This window comes from Malus sylvestris, chromosome 2 (assembly GCF_916048215.2).
Source record: "Malus sylvestris chromosome 2, drMalSylv7.2, whole genome shotgun sequence".
Taxonomy (NCBI): Eukaryota; Viridiplantae; Streptophyta; class Magnoliopsida; order Rosales; family Rosaceae; genus Malus; species Malus sylvestris.
Window position 1 is genome coordinate 7,313,520 of NC_062261.1, and position 27,511 is coordinate 7,341,030.

General features: G+C 36.7%; 4 protein-coding genes across 8 annotated transcripts; 2 read left to right on the top strand and 2 right to left on the bottom strand.

Annotated features, from left to right (window-relative positions):
• Positions 1-236: 236 nt before the first annotated feature.
• On the top strand, positions 237-1,583 carry LOC126607887 (uncharacterized). Of its 2 annotated transcripts, XR_007617726.1 has the most exons (4): positions 237-293; positions 377-587; positions 990-1,239; positions 1,353-1,583. XR_007617726.1 is itself a non-coding variant. In XM_050275596.1 (2 exons), the coding sequence occupies exons 1-2, from the start codon at positions 430-432 to the stop codon at positions 1,123-1,125; spliced, it is 294 nt and encodes a 97-aa protein (XP_050131553.1). In that variant the 5' UTR covers positions 300-429; the 3' UTR covers positions 1,126-1,351. The 2 variants fall into 2 exon arrangements, 1 of the variants encoding a protein (XP_050131553.1); XM_050275596.1 differs by lacking the exons at positions 237-293; positions 1,353-1,583 and having other exon boundaries at positions 300-587; positions 990-1,351.
• Positions 1,434-7,432, bottom strand: LOC126607880 (respiratory burst oxidase homolog protein E-like). 2 transcript variants are annotated; one of them, XM_050275585.1, is made up of 14 exons: positions 6,539-7,430; positions 6,226-6,385; positions 4,979-5,027; positions 4,724-4,837; positions 4,090-4,515; positions 3,537-3,920; positions 3,343-3,438; positions 3,160-3,275; positions 2,892-3,059; positions 2,650-2,809; positions 2,359-2,547; positions 2,127-2,255; positions 1,958-2,036; positions 1,434-1,806 (listed from the first exon to the last, which is right to left on the bottom strand). In XM_050275585.1, exons 1-14 carry the CDS (start codon positions 7,095-7,097, stop codon positions 1,697-1,699), a joined length of 2,739 nt encoding a protein of 912 aa, XP_050131542.1. In that variant the 5' UTR covers positions 7,098-7,430; the 3' UTR covers positions 1,434-1,696. The 2 variants fall into 2 exon arrangements, with proteins under 2 accessions (XP_050131542.1, XP_050131539.1); XM_050275582.1 differs by having other exon boundaries at positions 1,434-2,036; positions 6,539-7,432.
• Positions 7,433-19,029: 11,597 nt separating this feature from the next.
• LOC126607898 (uncharacterized) lies at positions 19,030-21,386 on the top strand. 3 transcript variants are annotated; one of them, XM_050275612.1, is made up of 3 exons: positions 19,030-19,513; positions 20,217-20,723; positions 21,083-21,386. In XM_050275612.1, exons 1-3 carry the CDS (start codon positions 19,495-19,497, stop codon positions 21,106-21,108), a joined length of 552 nt encoding a protein of 183 aa, XP_050131569.1. In that variant the 5' UTR covers positions 19,030-19,494; the 3' UTR covers positions 21,109-21,386. The 3 variants fall into 3 exon arrangements, with proteins under 3 accessions (XP_050131569.1, XP_050131578.1, XP_050131561.1); XM_050275621.1 differs by having other exon boundaries at positions 19,039-19,513; positions 20,125-20,723; XM_050275604.1 differs by having other exon boundaries at positions 19,039-19,513; positions 20,214-20,723.
• Positions 21,387-23,235: 1,849 nt separating this feature from the next.
• LOC126607916 (putative pectinesterase 63) lies at positions 23,236-26,812 on the bottom strand. The gene is made up of 4 exons (XM_050275633.1): positions 25,743-26,812; positions 24,186-24,392; positions 23,828-24,063; positions 23,236-23,618 (listed from the first exon to the last, which is right to left on the bottom strand). The coding sequence occupies exons 1-4, from the start codon at positions 26,238-26,240 to the stop codon at positions 23,459-23,461; spliced, it is 1,101 nt and encodes a 366-aa protein (XP_050131590.1). The 5' UTR covers positions 26,241-26,812; the 3' UTR covers positions 23,236-23,458.
• Between the last annotated feature and the right edge of the window lie 699 nt (positions 26,813-27,511).

Here is a 27,511-nt window from a genome sequence, read left to right on the forward strand (position 1 = left end):
TCTCTCTCTCTGCCGCCGGCCCTAGTCCCTCTGTCAGATAAAATAGACCACAACAATTATAACCGAGTTTCAAATGGCGTAATTAAAAATAAGCCAAAATAGAATGGTATACATACATTTGTAAAGGGCTTTACCCCAAGTGATTTTTGTTCACCCAAGCCCAAGTTTCTGGCCCGAACTAGTTTTGAGTTTAGTTTTATTTTGGGCCTTGAGCCCCGGTTATACCAATACAGAGGAAAGCAAATCAAACACAAATATTCTGCGAAAATTTGGAGGGAGAAGAATACTCCACAGTAATAAACCCTAAACCCCTAAATTCTCAGTACTAATCCCCTTACGTGTGGAATCCCTAATTGGGTTTCTGAATTGTGAACAGGATAAGGCGTTCTGGGCTGGGTTCTTTGCGTTTTCTCTCGAAGCATTAGAATTATGGAGGGTTTGCAGAAGTTGATTGGGAAAATCCCGAAAGACCCCCCAAAATTGGGCTCCGCTTCGGCTTCCTTCGACCCTAACCGTGGGACTGAAGGTCTCGCCGCCGCTCTGTCTTCCTCCGATCAGTCTCGTATTTTGCTCAACAGACCCGCCAGGTACCTGTCTCTCTCTTTCTCTCCTTGTTTTTTACTTTATTTGTTCAGTTCTTTGAAGTTTCAGAAAATTTTATGGATTCTTTGAATTGGGTTGCGTTTGGTTTGTAATGGGAGGCTTGGATTTGCGAGTTGTCTTTGAAATACCAAATTGTTGGATTTTTTGTTCAGTGATTTCCCCAATCATGGTTTAGGGTTCTGAAGGCTTGGATTTGTGGGGTTTTGCTTTCAATGATTTCCCGAAAGCGGGTTTCACTTTTAAAAGAGTTGAGGTTGATGCATTAATCAGCCATGAATTTATTTCTATGTATGCTTGTTGAATGTCAGCACTCTGAGTGTAAACACTGGATATTGCTGCCGTTGTCTTCTTCTTTTTACGGCAATTTTTTCAATGTTTACTTGCAGGCAATTGGTGTCACTGTGGACGTGCTCGAAGCTTTGTACAATTTGCTTTGTTGCTGGAATTGTTGTTGGTTATAAGCTGAAGCGACGCGTCCGAAGTTGGACTTCCAAACTTCTCAAGAAGATCAGAGATGATTGATTGCAACTGGATCTCTTTATATGAATCCATCTAATGTGTTGTTCTCCATAGAAGAATGATTCTCCACCAATAGTTGTTTGCTCTAGAGGGTGCAATTTTGATTTGCTTCCCGAGGTTATACTAACCCTGCATCTGACCTGATTAACAGATATTGTTAGCCTTCGGCTTTCTATTATGTTAATCATAAATTTTACGAGTTAACTATGAGCATGACTCTGTTCCTGTAGTTTTGAATTGTTGCATTTGCCGATTTAGCTTCGCTCGCATACTTGCATGATCTATGAGATTTAAATCGGATGAATTCTGAATACATCAAGTCAGAAAGGTATCCCTTTTGCTTATCCCTTTCTTCTTGTTTTTTCATCAAATTGCAATACATCGGGTACATATTTGCTAGAATTTTGTTTCGTATTGTTGTAAACTAGCTGGGCATTATATATGATAAACAATTACGTCTACATCTTTCTATGCTACTATCCTTGTACATTTATGATTATCTTTCTCTATGGATACTCCAAATGATTACAAATGAATTGCTGCTTGGTATTTTGATGATGGTGGTCTTCTAGTTTTAGAAATACTCCTTGTGGAATTCAAACCGTGTCGTTGTCTTCTGGCTGAGTTCATGTGATAGCACCTTCAGCTCCTTTGCCAACATTGGCATCCCACAGTAGAATACCCCTGCAAATTAACTGATTCGTTAAATCTCTCAGTTTTTTGTTTCGTTGCTCGAACAGATGTACGCTTAGGGTATAGGAAACTGGGTTAGAAGTTTGTAAGACTTTCATCTCGTTCTGTTTTAAACATTTAGGTTGTGGTAGAATATATTTACCGACTGTTGAATACGGATGCTTGGAAGCTATCTTGGTAAACACTTGTTTCCAGTCTGGTCTTGCAAAGTGAGTTCTTACCTGCAATGCATGATTCAATGTTTGAAGGGTCATTAACTGCTTAAGAACCCAATTTACCTCTCCAACTGAAATAGCGATGAAGGATCATACTCGGGTGCCAGATAGGATGTCTACACCATGTTTGGCGTGGTTGAGAGCTTGGACCATGGTGATTAGAGTCGACCTAGCATCACCCTCTTCGTAGACACTTGTAAGATAGTTGTGTAGCTCAATCTGACCCTGTAATAAGAGAGAAGGTTAAAAGACTAGTAACTTAGCAGTAGCACATCATCAAAGTTGAAGATAATTATGATGTAAAATGGTAAAGAAATTCATTCATTACTCTGTGATCCATTTCTGCAACCTCGTCCATGACTCCTTTAAACCACTCAAAAGATCCAGGCTCTCTGGTAACCCAGTAGAAGTGAGCATTTGTAGTCTTCTGAGATTTCTTCTTGTCACCGGGCGTCAAACTTGAAGACATAAAACTACTCAGGCTGTCGTCTGATCTACTAGTTTCTGTATTTGAATCCTAGTTCATGATCAATGCACTGTTACTTAGTTATCAGAAACAGAGAAATGTATCGAAACACTGAAACATTGTACTCGAAGAGTCGGATATTATGAATTTTACCATTTGTTCTTCTGCTGTTCTTGCTCTGTCAAGAAGATCTCGAAGAATGCTTATAAAAGGGGTAGCTCCAATCCCAAGCCCCACGAGGAGCAAGACATCGTAGTTCTGGTAGTCCTGCGCTGGCGCCCCATATGGACCGTCAACAAACAATCTGGGTTGGCTGCATTGATGTTGCATGTAACATTAATAATCCCATACATATACTGCCTGTAAATCTCGGAAGGCAAAATATTGGTTCATACCCTCTCTGATCGAGATTTCGCATCTGAGCAAATCTTGCTGGATGAACTACAGATGAATCATCTTCCTCCGCAATGACTCGCTTCAATTCTCGAGTCCAGTCTCCTACTGTTCGGATGTGAACGCTGAGGTACTCGTCTCCTGGTGCGGAGGTAATGGAAAATGGATGCCTGTAAATAATAAGGGAATGGCTCAGTACTTATCGTTGTCCGGGTTCTTTTTCTAATTTACATTTCCTGAAAGACGAAGTTTAATCTGGATAAGACTCACCATTCAAATGGGGAGATTGTAGGGCATTGAAGAAATATGTACTGCCCACTTTTGTACTTAAATCCAGGTGGTTTGGACATGATTAAGCTAATCACATTTCCGGGGAGGACCGAAACCTGTAAACAGAGTCAGAAACCAACAATCTCTAAACTATATGAACAGATTCGAGTTATATTTTCTTACCTTTAACATCTTAACTGAATAATGCTTCGATCTACATGTTCTCAGACTGCGCTCCGCTACATAGAGCAACAACGGAACACAGATGTACATCCATGTCTGCTAAGTAGTAAAACATTAATTACTCGATGCAATCAGTTAATAAGTAAATGAAATTTCTTCTGTGATTCTACTGTGTTATTGTTCACATTTCGTACCGTTTTCTCGTACCAGTTGTGGGCTAAATACAAGCAGCTTCCATGGATGATTAGCAAAATGTATACAAGACCTAGCAGATGGTGAGAATACCAGAATGCATTAAACCCAGTCAACTTGTTGAAGGGCGCAGGAAGTCTCACCATGTTCCTCCGAAATCTATGAGCTGCTAGTGTGAAGGAGATAGCTATTAAAATCACCATCAAAATTCCAGTCGCGCCTTCAGTTCCGGTGAGTAGGAATTCATAGGTGGGCTTTTTGTCATGGAAATCCGAGGATAGTGGTGCAAATTTTTCCGGCGAAGAGTTTACCAGGCGAGGAAAGTCGCACGCCAAATGGTTCCCGGCGTGAATGGTTATTCCAATTGCTATAGCAAATGCAATAATCTGTGGTAAAATAAGATCAGTACAAACAGAATGTCACATTGTTGTGTCAAAGAAAATTAAGAAAAAAAAGAAGACAAAACCAGCTACATATGGACCACAAATTGCACCGGTTTATATACAACTTATTGTCTGTTTAGTATTCCTAGTTAGTGAAGATTAGTGCTTACACCTTGTGGAAATTAATGTTGTCATCAAATGGGATGAAGGACCTGGCTCTTGTGGACCGAAGCCATGTCAGCGTGTTTCGACAGACTGGTAGGAGGACGAGAGCCATGTTAAGCTTGAGAGTCTCTGCAGCCCCTTTGGCCACTGGCAAGCAATAATGCATGACCTGAAATGTAGCCCTATTTTTTCTGTACCGGTAGAATTTCCATACAAAAAGGGAAGCCATTGCAACGACCCACAACAGTAAAATCCAACCACGCCGCCAATTCTCGAGTGCGAGACACTGAAGTGAACGGCTCAGTCTCCGGACCAGATTCTTGGGCTTCAAGGAACTGGTGTTCTGACTCCAAGGTACACTTGCTGTGCTCAATGGTCTGCTGTAGTTTATGTACACGTCTCTTTGTAGAAGCAGTGCTTCCAATTGCCATAACTGATAAAAGGGTATTGGTAAAACATCATCACTTTCCTGATTCAAGACCCTAGAAAGACGATAAATCTTTGAATGTGATGATCACATTGCCACTAGTAAATGAATACACGCGTTATGTTAGTGAATTGATAACGTGCCATGACAGTGTGACGGTCGCTGTTACAAAGTCCGATGACAAACTTTTATTCGAAGGTTGTTTTAATTTTACCTCGATGTAACCGAAATTTTCAGGATCGAGTTCTTCCATTATCAATGAAGCATACTCTTCAGCTTGTTCTTTGAGCTTCGATAGCTTGTTTGCAGAAGCACTGAGCGTTATAAGCTGTAATTGAAATAATTAGCAAAAAAAGGACAAAACGAAACTTCATTAGATTGTGCTAATTAGATTTAACTAATGCATGAAGTAGTTTAACTTATGTTTTTTTTTTTTTTTTGTAGTTATGCTGCAGTAAACAGTTTTTACCTCTTGAACTCCTTCACTCGTGATTCTTCCATCGTCATTGCTATCCGCCCTGAAAATTAAATAATAAATAAATTAGAAAACATCTTTTGACCAACTAAAAACCCAAGGAAAGTGATTTTCTCTCTAAATTTCTAGTTTTTCGATCCAACAAAAACCATGAGCAATTTTTTTTTTCTAACCAGAGGAATACACACCACAAATAACAAAAGGCAAAAGATACACGCAGTTCAAAAGCATTTAATTACTTAACTTTTGTTTTAGAGCTGTTGAGATGGAGAAATTTTGTTAGCGTGTCTGGAATATAGGACGGAACATCATATGTTATTATGTAATTAGAAGAAATTATTTTTCAAATGTTCTCTAATTGTATAATGTATATAATATTTCGTCATGTATTTTGCGCATATTAAAAAATCTCTTGTTGAGATGGGAAAGGTTGAAGTAGATAGAACACACAAAGACACAGCATAGTTAACCCTATGTGGGTAAGATTCTCTCTTTTTGGTCAACTAAACAAAAATCTCACACAAACACAATGCACAACTGCAAAAGGCAAAATGCCAAAACACAATCAAACACTCCAAGAACACAAGATTAATAACTCTCCAAAAGGGTGTGACTTATGAGTACCAATCACTTGATGTGTTGAGTGCATTAATTTTGAGTGATACAACTATAATAAATATGCTACGATCAGTCATATGTAGGGTTTGTAATAATTTTTTGTCATAAAATTATGTAAAACTCATGTACACACAGAACGTCTTAAGCTCCCACACATCACTGATTTTAGCACCTCTCAGGCTCTCACTAAGACAATAATATAAAAATTAAAAATATCAAAAGAAAAAACATAGGTATAAGTTAGGTCAATCCTCCTTTCCCTCAAGTTTCAGTCACCTTAGTATGGACAAGGATTGTCTGCCCTCCTATTTCCGGTGCCCTCCCGTGCTTTTCTATTTTGTATGGTCATGATTAAGCCACGTCAACATTTTATATTATTATTTTATAGAGATAATAAGACAAAAATGAATAGTAATATAAAATATTGACGTGACTTAACTGTGACCACACAAACAGGAGGGCACCGGAAGTGAGAGGCAGACAATCCTTATCCCCTTAGTATATACTAGATTAGTTTAGAATTAGAGCTCTGTCTGTCTGGACCGTCGATTTGTTAGAAACAAAATCATACAAACCTAATCAACGGCTGAGAATAGAGAGAAATGAGAGTGAGAGAGACCCACATGTCAAAGAAGATTTGAAGGCGCGCGTCGAAGCTGCTGTCGGAAATTTGCAACCAAAAGTCACGAAGCTCCTCTATCGTAATTTTGGTTATCTTCTGCCGCCGCCGCCTCGCCAATGCATCAAATATCCCCACCGCAAACTCCTCCGAGTCCCCCATCCCTTCATTTATACAAAATATCATCAATATTTTTCCCTCGCAATTTTCCGGGGAACCAAACAGACAAATTTACCTAATCTCAACTATTAAACTTAATTAAGATCAATTAAATAAACTTCTACGAGCACTTAATATTTTGTTTTTACACTATTTACCTATACATTCGCCGAAGTCTGCTCTGGCGAGCAAGCCGTCCTTAGCGAGCGACTCGAACCTCGCCTCCACTTGCTGCCATTGCTCCGCCGAGTCAGTTCCTCCGGCAGTCGTCTTGCTGATGAATCTAAGACCGTTGAGAGCTCTTTGCGCGCTCGATCTGGTCCGTTGAAGCTTGGCCTTCATCCTCCTCCCCTCGCGAGCCGACAGAGTGAACTCCACCACCGATTCCGAATTTGACGCCGTCGTCCTCGAAGACGCCGATTTCAGCCACCCGAACGTCCGCCGTACACTCCTCGACGTCGCGGAAAGACTCCTCCGTAAAATCCCGTTCTCCGCCGCCGCCGTCAAGTCGTCGTTTGCGGGAGCGACGCTGCACACGACAATTGAGCCGTCGTCGTCGTCGTCGTCGAGCTCCAATGTGACTTCGACCAAGTCTTGGCTGAGGTCTCTGAGAAACTTCGGCAGCATTGCGCCGCCGACCGGCGACGGCGAGGAGGGTAACTCAAACCCAGGGGTGTAACTCGACCGCTTCGCGCTAGACGACGCCGTCGACGCCATTGTTTAATTATTATAATTCTTGAGGTTTTCTGTGTTTGTTTGAAAAAAATGAAATACTTAGGATTTTTCTAGCTCTAGAGAGAGATACAAGACATGCACTTCTTAACCGATTCGTCCCTCACAATTTCTACACAAGTCGTGCTACTGCCACCTCTCTCTCTCCAACTCTCTTTCTCTCTCTAGAGAGTAGTTGAGTTTTTGCTCAAGAACCTAAATTTGTCTCCACGACAACAATACTTTTCCACTTACTTACAACAATTATCTATATATATATAAACTAATTAAAATTTGATGATCTTTGAAAGCAAAGGAGAAAGTACATACTATATATACCTCCACGTACTATATTTTCCCCGCCAATTTTTTTTGCGTATAGATAAAGTGTGTTATTCGGATTTTATGATTTTGTAATGATTTTATAGGAGGAGCTTACCATCTAAAATTTAAGAAGAAACAAAGTTTACGTTAATTGCAATGTTTAGGTTAATTGTCAATGATTATTGTACATACGCACATGTTGTACAGATAAATATTTATTTATATGATGTATTTCTACAAGACAAAAACCCTAGAATTTATCTTTTTCCACCAACTACACTCTTGAATCTCACGTTTTAACTCTATATAAGGGGGTGGTGTTGTCGTAAATTTAGACTTGTATTTTATTTTATTTTACTCCATTGCAATACTAGACGATGACGTAAGTAGCTAGAGTGATGTGTACTGATTGTATGCATCATTTTGCAACATCACTTTATACAAAAATGTGTTCCTCCGAGCAATGCTCGTGGTATGAACATGTATACATAAATGGTTAAAATGCTTATTATCTTAATAATTGACTATAAAATAAAATATGAGAAATACTATATGTGTGTGAGTAGGGTTTATTTTTCAGACAGCTTTACTCTTGTTTATCCGGCCGGTGGTTCCTTCACTATTTTTATGCCTAACAATTGGCCATCGGTGGCTTCTCTAGTTTTAATTATACGTACGTGGACATATTCGTAGTGGTGATCACTGTTGTTGAGCAGTCAGTCTCAGACTCGATTTTTGATAGAAACATAACTATAGAGATATACCCAGCATAGCTTAATTACCAGCTGGAACCAAACATGCATACCTCTTTTTTTATTTATAAAGTTATCATTGTCTTTGACTGTTTAAGATTCTAAACAGGTTTCATTGACAAGTGCATTAGCTATTTAATTAAACTATTCAAATTGAATTAATAGGATCCCTTGACTAATGAGTAGATGATTAAGTCTCATTTTTTCATTCCTTTTTTCAGAAGACTTAATCTCTCAATTTATATATATATAGATATATATGAGCTAATCTCGTTTAATTCTTTTAGACAATTTATTATAAAAATATACATATATACAAAAGTTGGTCTTTGTTGTTATGAAGTTGTCATACCTTACTACAACTTAAAAATGTATGTGTACGTACTCTCATTGAATTTGTTGCTTGGCTTATTTGATTTCCCATTTAGAAGATGCTTTAACAATATTCTTTTATTGTCCGAACTCAAAAAATTCTACAATGAAGTTAAATTTTGGGGCTGTTTGACATAGCTAATTAGAGCATGGCTTCAAGTTGACACATGTTCCCTCTTAGATTTTGGACATGATTTTATAATTACTTCAAATACAATTCAGAGACCTCAATTCGAAAAAAATCAGTTTAACCCCATTAAATTGAATGATAATATTACCTCCGTTGAAATGATATTCAAAATTGTAGATGTGAATTAGATCAGTTAGTCAAGTTAATGTGATTCGCCTTGTACATGAGTTCGAATCTCCCTCCTTTTGTATCAGAGCAGTTTAGGAAATTGCTTATATCAAAACAATATTTCAACTTAAAATTATTAATTATTCTTTTCTCATACATGTTATGGCATATATATATATATATATATATATGAGAGGATACATAAAGATGACGCTTTGAATTTTAAAATATGTGGGAATTAAGAAATTATATATGGTAGCAAGAAGCTTTTAGTTTAGTTGGTTATAAGATCATATTCTCTGCTCTCTCGCGTTAAAGTCCTTCTCCCCAACATCTATTATGCACACAACACAAAAGATGCTGGTGCTCCAAATTTATGATTTCAGTTTAGTAGTTGATTGTGTATGAATTAGAGGGCATAAATAGAATAATGTTCAGTTAACGTCTGGAATTTTTATTTTCTATAATATGATACGTCTAGCTTATATTCTTCTTATTATTAGAAGGTTCGTGTCTTCCACTCCTGCCGCCCATGAAGGCAGCTCGTAATACACTTCACGTCAAAGATAGAGATTGGAGATTTGGTGGTGCCCTAACGTCACACGCATATGACCCTTCCATTTATTCGTATGTATGCTAGTTTTTTCATTTGATAGAGAATCAAGTTTTGTTTATAGCCAAACATTGTTCTATTTGTTAATACTATATACTATTGTTCCACTTGTTAATACTATATATGCTTAAGTATTATATTGTAAAGGTATTATTATGGACAAATACTTTGATCCATTTTATGGCAAGTATCATTTTATCCATTTCTTACCTTTAATGTATTTTAACTGTACAAATCTCATAACAAAAACTGTTTTTTTTTTTTAACATCATTTAAATACATTAATGTACTCTTAAGATAAAATCTCAACCCTTGGGGCTGCAGGTACTATGGATCTTCTGACTCCCAATTGGGAAGCAATAGCTTCTTGGACTAAGCTGAGCTGATATGATAGTCAGGCGAATGAAGCGAATTAATATCAAATTTAATAGTGTGTAACCATATATTTCTAATAACAAGCTAGTAACCAAGAGTTCATATATAACTCGATAAGTAGATAATCAGGGTAGTAGCTTCAACGTTTATTTGACAACTGTAGGTTTTGTAATAGTTTTGAAGCCTCCCTTCCTCTTAATAATAATGTTTTTTTTTATAAACACACACACTGTACACAATATAAGAAAAACGAGATGAAGTTAATCATGTCATTTCGATATGCTTTTCGTTCAAGTTAGATACGGATGATGACAAATTATTGCTTAGGTCGAACTTAATTTATACGTGTCACTCTTTGAATCTGCGGCTCATGATTTGTTATAATTGATTTACAAATTACTTTAAAAAAGTTCTGCATGCTATCTCATCTGAAAGCTATAGCTTACATCCTCTTGTCGTCGTTTATGGAAAGAATGTCTATCAAGCACCAGAGACATTTGAGGGAAGTAACTCAACCAATCCATTGACTTTAACAAGTTTGATTAAAGATCTAACTTTAGGTAAACTTAATACTTAAAACTGTTCTGGAAAAATTTTGAGCTTGACGGTCACACTGCTATCTATGTTTGATGTTAATTACTAATGAACATGTATAATATGTACTGACGTATTGTGGATATTTTATGTACTATTAACAAATAAATACTCTTATTACATTATGAGTAAACTGGTAACACCACGTGACAATATTCGAATAGCAAAAAGCTCTTGTTAGAACGAGAACATTGTAAAATGGGAAGGATTTGTACTTCCAAACCCATTTGATCTTAATTAAATTCTTCCATTAATGTTTAATTTTTCTTGGTTAGAAAGCACATTTGAGGATGTACATACTTGAAATCCTATAGCAAACAAAGAAACCTTTCCATATGGCCTAGCTTGATCGATCTTGTACTCCTCTTCCTTCGTACTGAAAATATTGTACCAGGCAACAACAACATTAAATAAATTAAAGAAATTAAGATTTCTTAAGCAGCAATTTGGTCAATTAGGTGGAACCTACTAATCAACTAGAAACAAAATGCATGGTTTAATGTGGACATTTTGTGATGGTGATACACGCTGGATTAGGTAAACATCTAAGATTCCAAGCAAGTCTTTGGAATGACATGACACAAAATAAAATTAGTCCTTCAAGCAAGTTTTTGATGGTGATACATGCTGGGTGTGGCAAAATCTAAGATTCCAAGTAATTTAATCCTTCAAAATGAAGCAATTAATTTCATAGCTACCAATGCATTTCGTGTCCTTTCTCATTCCATTCATTTTATTTGCATGTTTCAATCTCAAAAATTTTAAATTGCCAGAAAGCTAAACAAACAAAATTGTATTAAAAATAATAAATAATCAGCAAGAATAATGGCGGATTCAGAATTTTTTTTTTCGGGGGTCGACTTGTGCACTAACACGAACCAACAAAGATAAATTTTCGCTCTTATTAAGAAGCTTAAAAGATAAGTCAACAGTCCATTTTTGCTTACCCATAAACCCTGATCCAACCTACCTCCATTCAGAATCGTGTCATGTGTCTAAAGCGCATGCATTCTTTGAATAATATTTTTTCTCAATGCATTCTTTGAATTATACATGGTTTTTTCTTGTTAGAATTGTTTTGAAGGGGGGTAAGGTTACACCAAGATTATGAGTGAACGAAGACTCATCAATAACCACCACAAATTCCCAATGAAAACCAACAGTTTCTCTATCGACCAAAAGATAAACCAATAGTTTCTCAACAGAATATTGATTGTGTTCCAAGATAACTAAATTAAAAGGAACTTAATTAGGTAAATGATCTTCTAGAGATTTAGGGCTCAATTCTATATAATTGACCCAAAAAATATTCAGCTCCATGTTGATCTCAATTATGTGGCCCATAAGATAAGTAAGTCATTGTAATCCCGCAGGCAAATTAGTGGCCCGAGTCCAAAGATCATACTTATCATACACTATTGGCTGAGACTGCTGAGCTCCTCATCAGATTCTGTGATTTTTCTGACTGGTTTGGTTTCTATACTCCTCCAATGAGAGCAAAAGAAAATTGTAATCTATTCAGCTTATAGAGTAGACAGATAAAAGACGAGTTTCAAATCGCTATCCTTAAACAACTATATATTAACACAGCGGTAATTCATTTATCTATCTTGCGATTCAAGAAAATTTTACTGTATAAACAATAATGCATTGCATACATTACATTTTTTAACCATTGAATATGACAGATTTATCTTTTACCCCGGCATGATATAGAATGGTAGTTACTGCGAATTTAGTAAAGTATGTTATATATTGTTGTATGGTAAAAAATGATGCTTCGAAGTTAGAATCCATGCCTTCAAGTTTCATAAAGTAGCTTCTAGCATACATAGTAACATACTCTAATTTGGAAGCTTTAATATTAATGTCTTCCCTCTCCATCCTTATCAACAAATGTGGCTGGTAATGTATCCTTAAAAGTTAATTCATCTTTTTGGTCAGCTCAAAGACGATTCCTCAGCATTTGTGAGATGAAAGAACACAACAATGTTAATGAGTGCATGAAATAAAGATTACAAGAAGTTAACAACAATAAAAAAAACCTTATTCTATTAAGTGAAGTCGGTTGTATGAATTCTAAAATGCAATTGCACTCAGTTTTGCGCAAGTCTTTTATTAGCTCCAAGGTTTAGGATTCATTATCATAGGAATTCGACATGAAAATGGAGTGTCGGCTGTCGACTACTTGACGTCCACCTCCTCCTCCTTTATTCAAGCTTGAAACCCGCAACATAAGATAAACTTAAACATGCGGAGTTGCATTATGCAATGATTAAGACCTACATTTTGTTTCAAAGATAATCTATTAGACTTTGGTCAAGTCATCATCTAACGTAACATGTAATGTAATGCGTGGGTTCAAAGTTGCTTAAAGTCGTCCAAAGCTAATGGACGGTTTCTATTATATTTCAACCTACAAACTTAAGGTAGAGCTTATAATGTATACACTCTCATCACCCCGCTTTGCAAGTAACACGAAAAGGCCTCGTAGTAGTGTTGCAATCATTCCATATAGGCGTGGATATAATATTGACATCAAATATTTTTTAGGGAGACTTTGGATGCGGTCCCTAGTTATGAATAGTTTTTGACTGAAACCTTGTTGGTTTTCAATTTTTGATCCAAGTCCCTGAAATTAATTGATAATTTATTTTTATGTACGTTACTATATTTTTTAAATTAAAAATTAAAATTTATAGTTGTTTATAGTAATAAGATTTTAAATAAAAAACCATAATTTGTGGGATTAAAAATATTAAAATATAAATATACTATTGTGTGTGTGTGTGTGTAAACATGGGTACATTCATAAAAAATAACCAAAAAATTATTGTATCAAAACATGGATACATTCTTCAAAATGGGTACATTTAGCAAAAATAAAAATGGGTACAAATAAATAAAAAAATATGGGTACAATACAAATAAAACTTTAAAAAATATGGGCACAAAAAGAAATTAATATATGGGTACAAATTAAAACTGAAAGGAAAATTGGTACAAATTAAAAAAGGGTTGCAAATTAAAAATGGGTACAAACTAAAAATAAAAATATATGATAAAAAATTTAGCCATAAATATAAATATACTAATTGTAATATTTTTAATATTAAATGAATATATTTAGAAATAAAAAATATTTTATTATTGAAATAATTAATGATATTATTAATACAAAGGACCTTGATCAAAAATTGAAAAGTAATAAGGTTTTAATCAATAGAGTAGTAAAAATAAGGATGAAAACCTAATTACTCATATTTTTTATTATTTATTGTTATTTACTCGAATTGTCATAAAGATGTGATATTAGCGCTCTCGTAATGTGTTAACGTACACGCCTTATTATTTATTTATTCTTCTTAATTCAATTTTTACAAGTGAGTGTATATGTGTCTTCATCTCATAGGATGTAAGATGGATGGCTAGGATTGGATGGATGTAATTTGAATACTGCCAAGTTTAAATTGTAATAGCAATTAAGAGGAGTGAGACTTTTACTCACACTCTCGGTGGAATGAAACAGTGAAATCGTTTTGCAGAGTCATATTCTCTGCATTCTTCATCTCTCACTGCATCATCTTCTTTATTGGTGTAAACAGTTTTGAATTCATATTACCTGTGAGTCACAGCTCACAGGGAAGGTTAAACATTTGTTTTAACACTAACATGGCCTCAGAGCCTTGTTGGGTCTGATTTTCTGGGCGTAGATCTTGTGAGGGTTTGCTCTAGCAACATTTCGTTGCAGAGAAAGTCAGTGAGAGTGAGAAGTGAGATCTTAGTCTAACATGGCTGGCTCTGGTGGAGGAGAGCTTCGCGCTCCGATATTCAACGGAGAGAATTTCGATTTCTGGCAAATTCGAATGAAAACAATTTTCCGATCTCACGAGCTGTGGAACATTGTTGAGATGGGTTTTCTACCTCCAGCGAAGGCGGTAGAGGCGGAGATGAAATTGCATCGTGAAAATTTGGTCAAGGATGCGAGGGCTCTTGGAATCATTCAAGGAGCAGTGTCAGATCAAATTTTTCCACGGATTGCAACTCTAGAAACTGCGAAGGCAGCTTGGGATATTCTGAAGCAAGAGTTCGTAGGAGATAAACAGGTATGATCTGTGAAATTACAAGGTCTTCGTCGTGATTTTGAATATACTCGTATGGGTGAAAGTGAATATCTAATTGCATATCTAGCTAGGTTGTTTGATTTGATAAATCAGATGAAAAGTTATGGTGAAGATCTTAGTAATCAAAGAATTGTGTAAAAGTTGTTGATCAGTTTACCTAAACCATATGATAGTATTGCTTATGTTATTGAAAATACTAGAGATATTGATGTAATTGATGCACAAGATGTGGTTGCTATCCTGAAAGGGTATGAACTGAGATTAACTAGGCATGAAGAGAATAGCACTGAACGTGCATTTTCTAGCTTAGATATTCCATCTAAGAACAGTAAAGTTGGTAATCAGTTTACCAATACTGGTGGATCGAAATCTCTGAAGAATTTCAAGTTCAAAGGGAAGCAGTGGACTAACAAGTTCACCCTAGGTGTCAGGAATGAAGTAAATAACTTTGGAGGTGCTTGTAAATATTGTGATAAACTTCACTATGGAGAATGTTGGTTAAAAGGGAAGATTAATTGTCACAAGTGTGGGAAACTTGGTCATATTGCCAGAGTTTGTAATCTCAACAAGAATGTCCAGCAAGGAAACTTTGCAAACAAAGTGGTAGAACAAAAGAATTTTGAAAATAAGATGGGAGAAGTTGTGAGTGATGTCTGGTATATAGACAGTGCGTGCAGTAACCATATGACTTCCAGATAGGAGTTACTTGTGGAAATTGATAGAAGTATTAAGGCAAAAGTGCAAGTTGGCACATGGGTCCTTGTTGATGTGAAAGGCAAAGGAACCTTAGTCATTGACACTGATAAAGGGAAAAGGTACATAAGAGAAGTTATGTTGGTACCTGGAATTGCAGAGAATCTACTTAGTGTTGGACAGATGACTGAACATGGGTACTTTTTGGTATTTGGTGATTATAAGGTGGATATTTTTTATGATAGAACTCTGACAAATTTGGTGGTTAGTGTGAAGCAAAAGGGGAACAGATGCTTTCCACTTGTGTTCAAATCAAACGATCACTTGGTACTGAAAACCAATGTGCATCAGAGTAGTACAATTTGGCATAAACGGTTTGGTCACCTAAATTATAAGAGTCTGCAACAATTGCAGAAACATGATATGGTTCTTGGGTTACCTGAAATGCATGACAGTGAAGGTGTATGTCAGGGATGTGCATTTGGTAAGAATCATAGAGTGTCTTTTCCAAAGGAGTTAGTTTGGAGAGCAAGAATGCCATTGGAACTCATACACTCAGATGTGTGTGGCCCTATGCAAACACCACCATGAGTGGAAACAGATACTTTGTTACATTCATTGATGATCATTCGCGGATGTGCTGGATATATCTCTTGAGACACAAGTCAGATGTTTTTCATGTATTCAAGAAATTCAAAGCTATGGTGGAACTTCAAAGTGGCTTTTCTGTAAAGAATTTGAGAACAGATAGAAGATGAGAATTCACCTCAAATGAGTTTGATCAGTTTTGTGAAGCTTTGGGTTTGGAGAGGCAGCTTACTGTTGCATACTCTCCATAACAGAATGGAGTTGCAGAGAGGAAAAACAGAACTATAGTGGAGATGACAAAGTGTATGCTTCATGAGAAAGGTCTTCCTTATAGTCTTTGGGGTGAAGCTGTGGTTACATCTGTCTATTTGCTCAACAGATGTCCTACAAAAGCATTGGAAAATGTGACACCTTTTGAGAAATTCAGTGGAAGAAAACCTGGAATTAAACACTTGAGAGTGTTTGGCTCATTAGGTTATTCCCTTATTCCAGGAAATCTGAGACATAAGTTAGATGAAACAAGTGTCATTGGTATTTTTATTGGATATGGCACTTGTGAAAAGGGGTACAGGTTACTCAATCCTGAAACTCAGAAAGTAATTCTCTCAAGAGATGTTATTTTTTATGAGAATGGTAAATGAGATTGGGATAAACAGAAGATCAAAGACGTGTACATTCCATTTACTGCAAGTGAATCTTCAGAGATGAAAGAAACTGATGAGGAATTTGATTTCATGGAACAAGTTGTTACTGAAGGTTCTCAGACTCAAATTACAGATTCTTCATTCATTGAGTCTAGAAGTGCTAATGACTCAATTCCTACACCTTAGGTTGATCATGCTCCTCTGAGATATAGAAATTTGAGTGAAATCTATGAAATATGTCATGTGTGTATTGTTGAACCAGAATCCTATTATGAAGCTGCACATGATGAAGCATGGAAGAAAGCCATGGAAGATGAAATGAGCATGATTGAAAAAAATAAGACTTGGGAATTAGTGAAAAGACCATCTGATAAACCTGTGATTGGTGTGAAATAGGTGTACAAAACTAAGTTGAATCTGGATGGATCAGTTCAAAAGAACAAGGCTAGGCTTGTTGCAAAAGGCTATGCACAAAAGCCCGGAATTGATTATAATGAAACCTTTGCACCTGTTGCAAGGTTGGATACAATCAAAACATTAATTGCACTGGCAGCAAAGAACAAATGGAATTGGATGTAAAATCGGCATTCTTAAATGGTGTGTTAGAAGAGGAAGTGTATGTCGATCAGCCAGATGGGTTCATTGTACAGGGAGAGGAAGATAAGGTCTACAGGTTACATAAAGCATTGTATGGTCTGAAACAGGCACCAAGAGCCTGGTATGGTGAAATAGACTCATATCTTACACTCTGTGGGTTTAAGAAAAGCACCAGTGAAGCAACTTTGTATACCAAGTGGAGGAAAGATTCAGAAATGATTATAGTATCCATTTATGTTGATGATATAATATACACTGGAAGTTGCCAGGAATTGATGGATGTTTTTAAATCTGATATGATGCTCAAATATGAGATGACTGATCTTGGACTCTTACATCATTTTCTTGGTATGGGAGTAATGCAAACTGAGGAGTATATTTTCATTCATCAGAGAAAGTATGCTTCCTCTCTACTGAAGAAATTTGGACTTCAAGATTGTAAGTCAGTGAGTACTCCATTGGTTTCAGGTGATAAATTGAGAAAAGAAGATGGAAGTGGGACTGCAGATGAAGCTCAATATAGACAAATTATAGGCAGTTTGCTGTATCTCACAGCAACTAGACCTGATATAATGTATGTTGCATGTCTGCTATCACGATTTATGCATTGTCCAACCAACAAGCACTTTGGGACAGCAAAGAGAGTACTAAGATATGTTCGAGGAACTCTTAATTTTGGATTGGAATACAAGAAAGGTGAAGGGGCAATCTTAGTGGGATTTTATGACAGTGACTGGAGCGGTTCTGAAGATGATATGAAAAATACATCCGGGTATGCCTTTACATTTGGCAGTGGAATTTTCTCTTGGTCTTCAGTCAAGCAACAATGTGTTGCATTATCCACAGCTGAAGCAAAGTACATTAGTGCATCTGAAGCAACTGCACAGGCTACTTGGTTGAGATTTGTGTTGGAGGACTTTGGTGAAATGCAAACAGTTGCAACACCAATGAATTGTGACAATACTTCAGCCATAGCTATCACTAAAAATCCCATCTTTCATCAGAAGACCAAGCATATCAACAGGAGATACCATTTCATAAAGGAAGCACTGCAGCGAGGAGTAATTGAGCTGTTGCACTGTCCTACGAAAGAGCAAATTGCTGATATTTTTACAAAGGCATTGGCAAGGGAACAATTCAGTTATTTGAGGGAACTTCTTGGAGTGAAATCAGTTCACAATTTAAAGGGGGCTGTTAGTGTGTAAATTGTGGTCTGATGTGGCAGTTGGTTTCTAGCTCATATGGCTAGGATTGTGTGTATGCTTTCTTATTAAGTCTCATAGGTCTTAAACAAGTGAGTGTATATGTGTCTTCATCTCATAGGATGTAAGATTGATGGCTAGGATTGGATGGATATAATTTGAATACTGCCAAGTTTAAATTGTAATAGCAATTAAGAGGAGTGAGACTTTTACTCACTCACTCTCGGTGGAATGAAACAGTGAAATCGTTTTGCAGAGTCATATTCTCTGCATTATTCATCTCTCTCACTACATCATCTTCTTTATTGGTGTAAACAGTTTTGAATTCATATTACCTGTGAGTCACATCTCACAGGGAAGGTTAAACGTTTGTTTTAACACTAACATTAACGTACACGCCTTATTGTTTATTTATTGTTCTTAATTCAACTTTTACATTCGCTTTTATGTGTGTAGTTAATACGGAGTGAGAAAGGAATCAATGAATGCAAAATAACAATTGAGGAGTGAGAAAGGAAAAATAATTAAAAAAAAGGTGATGCTATGAGTTCGCATTCGTATCTTGGTATGATTTAATGATATCGTATACTAGCGTTTTCCTCCAAAAAGAAAAAACCCAATAAAAACTAATGACTTGGCATCTCATAAACAAAGACTTGGCATGGGATTGGACTCAAAGCACGTGGAAAAGCCAGAACTCAAAAACGAAAAGCAAAAGCCATTGCCCTTGTACACACGAAAGGTCGTTCAAAGTTGAGAGATCATCAGCTATAAATATGCTCCTCTGTTTTTCATAACATCTCTTCTCTGCCAAGTCCTCATAATTTTCCACTTCATCAAATATAAACACACTTTTCTGTTTTTTCCTTTTTTTTTCGGTCTCACGAGAAAACAAAAATATATAATTTATTTATTTGGATATAAACGAAGAGAAGCCGTTAGGTTTGTTTGGTTCCTAGGAGAACAGAAAAAACAGTCCTCCGAAAGCGTAGGCAGAGCGAGTGAGAAGGAAAATTTGGCTCCGAAAATTGATGGGATCACAAAAGTAGTAAACTGTAAAACTCCCAAAACATTAATCTCCCTTTTCTCTCTGGGATTTATTTTCAATTATTATTAGAGAAATTTAGATTTTTTTTTTTGAAAAGAATCTCTCTTTGGAGAGCTAGAGCTCGCTGTGTTATTTCCTTCCGAAGCTCCCATGGCGTTTCTTCATCGGGTTTGCAGTTGATGTCCTCCCCCTCCTCAGGTAATTACATTTTTATTTGATATTCTTGTTTGGATTCATGGGTTGAAATTGTAATTATCAGATTTATTGGCTTCTTTTTTCTGTGTAGCATTTTGATAGTGGTTGTTTTTGGTCATTTGGATTCTTTTATATTTTCTTTTGGGTTTTTCAATTTGTAGATCTTGATTTGTGAAGTCAAATTATCACATCTGACATTGAACTGAAATTACATTCCTAGAGGGATGAAATTATATATTTTATTGAAATTTCATAAGGAAAGATAAAAGGATTCACTTTTCAAAATACAGAAAATATTACCATTTTGCTATTTCATCTTATATGAATGTAAAATCTCAGAAATCGATGTAGGCATGGTTAAAGTTTGGAACTTGGTAGCAGACGTGGGCTTTAGCACGTTGGCAGGAGCGGATGTGCTTCTCTCTTATGCACCCAAGTTCTAATCTCCTTCCCTGGAGATTGGATTAGCTTAAAGTAGAATATCGTTTATAACATTGTGTCAAGAAAACAAAAAGTTTGGAACTTGGTTGTATACTTTTGGTATGGTAGATAATAATGATGTTGATGATTTGAATTATAATGATGATGGTGAATTGAATTTAATCCTTTCATAGTGGAAGAATATCTGATGAGACCTTGTCGTGTGGAATCGTACAATCTGATTTCTTTGTTGGGATTCTTTCAACAATTGTGGTAAAACCAGTAGCAATGAATGAAAATGGTGGCACCAAGTTGACCGGAATCAGGCAGATTGTCAAGTTCAAAGAAATTCTGCAGAAGTGGCAAGCTGTCACGCTTGGCTCGAGGGCAAACAGCCCCCGAGCCAAAAGTAGTCCCCATTCTGAAAAAAGAGAAGGGGAGAGCACCACTCCCCGTTCTGAACGAGGCCATGGGGGCATTTCACCGGCAATTAGCAAGAGGCTAACAAATGTTATTTGTGATTCCGACGAGGATATATGCCACAGTCCCGAACCGCCACCTGATGTCCCCCAAGGGTATTTGGCGGTGTATGTTGGACCGGAGCTTCGGAGGTTCATCATTCCCACTAGCTACCTCAGTCACTCCCTTTTTAAAGTATTGCTGGAGAAGGCTGAGGAGGAATATGGGTTTGATCATGGTGGCGGGCTCACAATCCCATGTGAGACTGAGACCTTCAAGTACCTCTTGAAGTGCATGGAGAACCATCAGAAAGCTCACCCTGATGACATCCCAGGTAAAAAAACCACATACTTTACCAGTTACCTTTACGTTTTAGTGCCTTATAGATCAAGTCATCATCCTCTTTGATACCCATAATGAATTCTAAAACTCTCTAACCGCCAGTATATCTCAAGTCAATCACACACTCTCACATGTTTCAACCTAATTTCTCATATGGATGTGTGTAATTAAGATAAAATAACGACACAGTGACATCACATGTGCGTAAAAGTACTCCGGAAATAGGTTCTTGATTCATTTTCAATTTGATGGGTCATGGATCCACATTGCATAAATAATATTTTTGTTTTCTTCACGAAATAGGTTGCTAGTTTTATTGATGTTAATTTGGTATTGTTGGTGGTTTTGCAGCTGGAGACTGGAAACTCATTCAATGAAGAGTAAGTGATCGTGATGAAGCTTTTTATTAGTGGTCCAGGTTTTTAGGGGTGTGGTTTTCTGGTGTAAAAGCAGGGTCTCTCCTTGTATTCAGACATCTTTTTATTTTTCTCTTTTTATTTTTAATTTTTAATTAAAGAACAATTAACTAGAGAAACTTTAGTTAGATATTTTTAAAGGTGTGGTGCCTACAATTTGGTGCTTAGAGTGGTGGTATTGTTAACCTCTCTATTTTCTCTGATTGAATGTTACCTACATCTGATGTTTGATCCTCAAAGTATGAAACACATTTGTCACAATATATGCCAAATATTAATTAATTTCCTAATAAATATATGGTTATAGCTAACAAGTTCTAGCCAGCTTAAGAAATGATTTTACACGCCTTTTTTCGCCCCCACCATCTTTGTTTACTTATGTCTCTTTATTTTCTTTTGTTTATTCGATTCAAATGTCAAAAATAAACATGAATGTGCATAATAAGAAACATCGTTTCGGGTGATAATTTGATGTCACGTGCTTAAGGACAATATCCATGTACAATCTCTCACCTTCTCTCTTCACATGGTTTCCAGGATCACAATCCTTAATCTACATAATTATTTTTCCAGTGGCCGTTGCTAATTAAGGTCATAGTTAATATTATATACAACCTTATGGCAGTTATCATGTGAAGGACCAAATCAAACTGCAGACTTTATTTTAATGAGATATACAACTTCATAATCGATAATAGCTAAAAATCTCTCATCGTCTATTAGTACAAAGACCGCATTGTATAGGACCTACAAAAGGTTAAACTGCTTGAGCCTTGGAATCGTGTACTTTTTTTGTTTTTGGGTTACATAAAAGGGTGAATCATCATAAACTAGCTCAAAGAGTTGTTACAATTAAGGTGAATCCTAAAAATTCCATCATATCATCACATAAACAATCTATATTTAGGTTGATTCTCAAAACATTGGTACCCGAGATTTATATTACAACTCCAATTAACAAGATCATTTGTAATCATGTTTTTACTTTAGTATACATGAATTAATTTGCAATAACCAATACATGAATTAAATTGTCTGCAACACTGCACCAATACATTATGAGGAGTGACATTCGTACTCTCTTTTATCTTTATGCACTCGTCTTCTTAATCTATGCATTACAATTATTCTTTTATTTATTCAATTCAATAGTTTAAAAAATTGTAAGAAGTGAAAATAGGAGTTCATAAATCATTCTCTTACAAGAGAACTGTGCAAGCAAAGGGTCGATTTGAGGGGTGGGGGTGTTGTCTGTCTGGGTTGGGGGAGAGAAGCTTTTCCGCCGCACTGCCGTAGCAGGAATAATCATAAATCATACAAAGCCAAGTTTTCAAATTAAAAGGCTAGGCTTCTTCCAGGGAATTATAGTCTTTAATTTTGCATTCCGGGTTGTACATGTCGGCCAACTTGGATCACATATCAAAGATTACGAAGAGGAAAATTATAGCCAAGTTGGAACTTATTTTGGAAGCCCATTTTACCCAACACTCCGCAATGCCTCATTGATATTACTACCGGGTTAATCGTTTCGAGGAAATATGTACACATAAGCTTCTAAAGGTACCAAAAAATTTCATCACTCTACAGCCAATAGAAATATGCATGATATGATTGAGATAATGTCACTTTTGCGTCTTTGTGGCATGCAAATTTCTCTGCCATTGACATATATGCTTAAACCACACTAGAATTACTGGCACGGTTGGAACTTAATGCGATAATTTAGAATAGAGGAGGTGGAAGAAAAAAAAAATTAGTTGTGGTCCTTGTGGAAGAGAGAAAATTCGTAGTAAATAGTTGTTTAGTTACAATGATAATTATATGATGTGGTATAACTCCTAGCTAACCCCAAGGGATTGGTCTAGTGGAAACGAGCAAGGAGTTGAAGCCTCCAATTCGAGTTCGAGCTCCCATGGATGCATGCATTTTGGGGTCATCAGGTTTGTTTTGGTGTAAGGTTTGACCGGGAGACAAAAATATGACCGCCTCATACACTATTAAAGCTCCATGAGGATGTGGATTAGTTTGTTACCAATGTGTGATGAGTTATCTCCTCTATTCAAGAAAAAAATCAAATACTATGTGGTGTATAGAAACCCCAATTTTCACTAAATAATCTGCTTTTCTTGCAAAGTTACAAGCTTACAACATGGGGTAAACTACATACAAATGGTAAGACACTTACAGGAGAGCACATTAATGCTGGCCTGGCTAGTTTCCTTTGGCCTTCAACCTAGTATTCCTCATTTTATTTACTACATTGAACACACATATATATACTGATGATATGAGCAGTATACATATATATAATTCAGAGCTTGGGAGGTGGGAGAACCCACTTTGTTCCTTTGATGAAAGTCAGGCTGAGAAAGGGCTTTGCTTCTTCATCAGATAACATTCTTGCATACTTGACCCGACCCGATGAGCTCGAACCCGGTCCCATACACTTGTACTCTCCATAATACACAGTCCTACAACAAAATCACCATCATCGTCGCTTAAACTTATCATTTGTATTTTTAATAAAGTTAATATACATGTTATCTATTCTTATTAGACTGTCTTATGATGCACATATATATTTAAATTATTGAACAATCATGTTAATTTTTGCTTGAACATAAATTTTTAGTGTGACATTATAAATCTAGCAAGATAACATTATTAAGAGGGTGCTTACTTATCGCGCTCGGTATGCATGTAGTCAGACCATCCTTGTTTATTGATGAGAGAGCCCATGTATGCGTAAGCAAACACAACCCTAGGTCTCTCCCTCCAAGCTCGCCCAAGAAATGTGTCACCTGTCCCCGTTATGTTGCAATGCACAAACGCAAAACCACTATCGTCTTCCACATTTTCCCTAGCATGTGCCGTTATCACCCCCATACCATTTGCAACTGAATGTATCGTATTATTCTGCAATACAAAATATTCATTAATTCTGAATCTAAAATAATAACAATATTTACGTACAGTTATAAAATTGTATTCTAATTTGGCTAATTAATTGGGTTAATTTTAATTATTCAATGAATTACCAAGTAGAGGGATTTGCCATTGCCAAAGATGAAATCGACCGTGCCTTGGACGTGGCAATCCTTGAAGAAATGTCTCCCCCTATCATCCAATAACGTGTCCTGAAATCCTATGAACCTGCAGTTGTGGAACGCTGCCTTGTCTCCTGATATCCTCATCGCCACCGCCTGTGCCCCCGGCCTTATTCCGTCCGGCATCGGAGCTGAATTCTATAAAAAAAACAAACACACCATGCATGCATGATCATCATTAGTCGAATTATAGAACTCTTTATTTTACAAACTTAAAAGAAAAATATAATTAAATAAACTGGTAGTTAAAGCTGATTTATTCATCTTCACATGTTTTTGCCCCTCCTAGTCCCTATTAAAATCGTGGGGTTTTTTTTTTTTTTCTTTTTCTTTTCTCTGTCACCAGGAAAGCTGCCGTGTCTATAGATATTTTGGTTTTGCAGATTAGCATTTTCCATGCTGCAGTTTACACTTCTGGCCATTTTTGTGACTAGGTCATGATTAAGTTTCATCCACAAACCATCAAACGATATCCATCAATTAATATCATCGTATCTCATATGTATAACGCGTATCATTAATATTTTCATTCACACAGCTTCAATCACAGTGGCTTGATGATATGCAGATCTACACCTAACTCAAGTTCAGATTCACCTTTTCGTAGCTTAGATTAGATAATCAAAATATCGTTTACAAATAAAATAGTGCCTTGATGACGTAATGACTAGCGTTTCAAAAATGTACCATATGATGATGAAGTAAGATTGTAAGATTTTAATTAGGGCAACTAATTTGTTAAAGAAAATATTGCATTGCTAGTGTTTTTAAAGGGAAGCAACAACCAAAACATGTCCAAGACTCCAAACCTATTTCAGGGAAAGGTAATAAATCTTAATAGCCAGATCCATTCGTCATACTTTTCCTAGGTCTATCTCTCCATTCCCTCATGACCTCATCACTGAAAATAACCACAAACAATGCCATATATGCATTCCGTTTTGTGTTCTTTCTTTTTCTTCAAGACAGCTAGCAATAGATATAACAACACAAAATGTGAAAAATAAAACAAAAGAACAATTTTTTCTTTATGGAAAATAATAAAAGTATTTGAACATACAAAATTAACATATTTGTTAATACTCTCTAATACAGAGCGGATCATTATATATGAGTTCCTCCTATCTATTAAGGGTAATGATATTCACATACTCCTTTTTACCTCCTACACACTCTTGTTAATTTTTCTCTATTGATCTTCTTCAATTCATGTAATCCGACAACCGAAGAATTGAGAGAAGTATGTGAGAAATAAAAATAGATGTGTGGATAACATCATCTTATATTAAAGAGTATGTCAACAAACAAATATGTCAATTTTATTTGTCAAAATAGCATCGCCAAATAATAACGCACATGCAGATCAAATATCATGTTAAGAAATTCCAACGACCAAAAAAAATAAAATCATGTTAAGAAACGACATCAGAATTAAAAGAATTATGAACAAAACGGCAAAAACCATCATGACATGATATTATAACTCACCACGAACGCAATATTGACGGCCACGAAGTAGTCGGACTCCACCGCCACCGTGGAACTATTCCACGTCCCGTACTTCAACGCCGTGCCATCGAACGTGATTGACGGCACGTCGTTCTGGTCCCCGTAAAACGTCACGAACGGCTTTGACGCGTCAACAAGAACCTTCTCCGTATACACGCCCCCGCCGATGAAAACCACGACGCGCCTTGTGTTCCCAGAAGGAATGCTGTTGACGGCGTCTGTGACGGTTCTGAATTGGCCGGTTCCGTCTTTCCTGACGGTTATGATTCTGACAATTTCCTCGGCAGAGAGAAGTTGGGCGTCGAAGCGGAGAGTGGCTTGGGTGGCCTTGCGGTTGGCGTAGTCCCTCATGTTGTGGGCGATCCACGAGTCGAGTTGGGAGAAGTTAGGTGGGATGAGGTTGGGGCGACTCAGCCCGAGTTGAGGTGAATTTATGAAGATGTTGAGAACCAGAAGAAATGCTAATAGTGGTGCCATTAGTGAATTCTTGGATCTTGAAAATGTTTAGGGTTTGATTGATTTGATGGGTGAGGAGTTGGTGGTGTGGGAATGTTTAGAGAGGGAAGGAATTTAGAAAGTGGAAGAACAAAAATAAAAGACGTACGGACACAATGCTATACGTGCAGCTTGTTCCTGAATTTCATGCTTTGGTTTTAAATGATTTTTTGGATTGTTGTATATGCTTATATAAACTTGGTGTTGGTGAGGATGCAAGAAAAAGAAAAAAGTTCTTTCATCTCTCTTGTATATGTTACACTCGTCATGATTCTTGATTTAACTCGTGTACGAGTTATGGGGATGGTTCGTGTGATCAGAGTTTTCTTGAAGGTACAAGGAAGAAGAGAATTTGTATTCTATGTAAAAAAAACTTGTCACGTGGTAGAGTTATGTAACAAGTTATGTGATTGGGAAATTGTGTACAACAGTTGTACGTATGCAAGAATTTTGGGGAAGGTAAATATTTAAGGTGGCTACTGGTTTATGAGTTGCGAATTAGGAGGTGAAGAGGTTGGAGGAATCTGGGTAAAAGGAGGGTTTGGGTGGACAAAGAGGAGAAGTTGGTGAATGACAATATGAGAGAAGTAACAGATGAAGTTGATTTCAGTAGGAAAAGGGGAGGTTGGCAGCAGAGTAGCAGTTTTTTTTGCCACGCCCAAAATAGCAGAATGTCAACTGCTTCTTGGGAAACAGCGTTTGCAATTTTAAGCTATATGGACTTGGATACAGTTTGGGCTGAGAGTAGGAACTCTAGCCCTTTCTTAAGGGATTCATAAACTTAACACGAGGGCTTCTCACTGAAAAGAGAGTGAAGGTGTTTTAGGTTGGGCTAAGAAGCAAATTAGTGCTGCGGGCCTAATGTTTAAGCATTGTTATACCTTTCAATATCATGATTTCAATCACTACAATGCTACAGCAAACATGCATTCTCTAGCATTGTAACGAGGACATGCTGAAAGGGCATGTTTACTTATTAGGAGTGGCGTGTATGCAAGGCAGTGGTAGATTCATGAATCGTATAATTAGTCAATTTTTGCTGAGTTTTGTCAGTGAGGCATTTTGCTTATAAAAAAATTTGGGGTTCCATCATGGAAGTAGCTCAACCTCTTATAAAAGTTTCTCATTTCACCGATGTATGACTCTTTTACCTTCACATCATCACACGTGAAGCATCATTACACGCTCCTTCACGTGTGATGAATTTTCAAGCCAAACACGTGGATAATACAAATTGGGTGATATGGAGCACA

Bases quoted from the DNA above. Each gene is read 5' to 3' on its own strand.
- LOC126607887 (XM_050275596.1), top strand. From the start codon at position 430: ATGGAGGGTTTGCAGAAGTTGATTGGGAAAATCCCGAAAGACCCCCCA. The intron at 588-989 runs GTACCTGTCTCT...GTTTACTTGCAG, and splicing joins TTGCTCAACAGACCCGCCAG to GCAATTGGTGTCACTGTGGA.
- LOC126607880 (XM_050275582.1), bottom strand. From the start codon at position 7,097: ATGGCGTCGACGGCGTCGTCTAGCGCGAAGCGGTCGAGTTACACCCCT. The intron at 3,276-3,342 runs GTAAGAAAATAT...CTCTGTTTACAG, and splicing joins ATTCAGTTAAGATGTTAAAG to GTTTCGGTCCTCCCCGGAAA. The intron at 2,256-2,358 runs GTAATGAATGAA...CTCTTATTACAG, and splicing joins TTGCAGAAATGGATCACAGA to GGTCAGATTGAGCTACACAA.
- LOC126607898 (XM_050275604.1), top strand. The intron at 20,724-21,082 runs GTAAAAAAACCA...GTGGTTTTGCAG, and splicing joins TCACCCTGATGACATCCCAG to CTGGAGACTGGAAACTCATT.
- LOC126607916 (XM_050275633.1), bottom strand. From the start codon at position 26,240: ATGGCACCACTATTAGCATTTCTTCTGGTTCTCAACATCTTCATAAAT. The intron at 24,064-24,185 runs GTAATTCATTGA...TTTGTATTGCAG, and splicing joins ATGGCAAATCCCTCTACTTG to AATAATACGATACATTCAGT. The intron at 23,619-23,827 runs GTAAGCACCCTC...ATTTTGTTGTAG, and splicing joins ATGCATACCGAGCGCGATAA to GACTGTGTATTATGGAGAGT.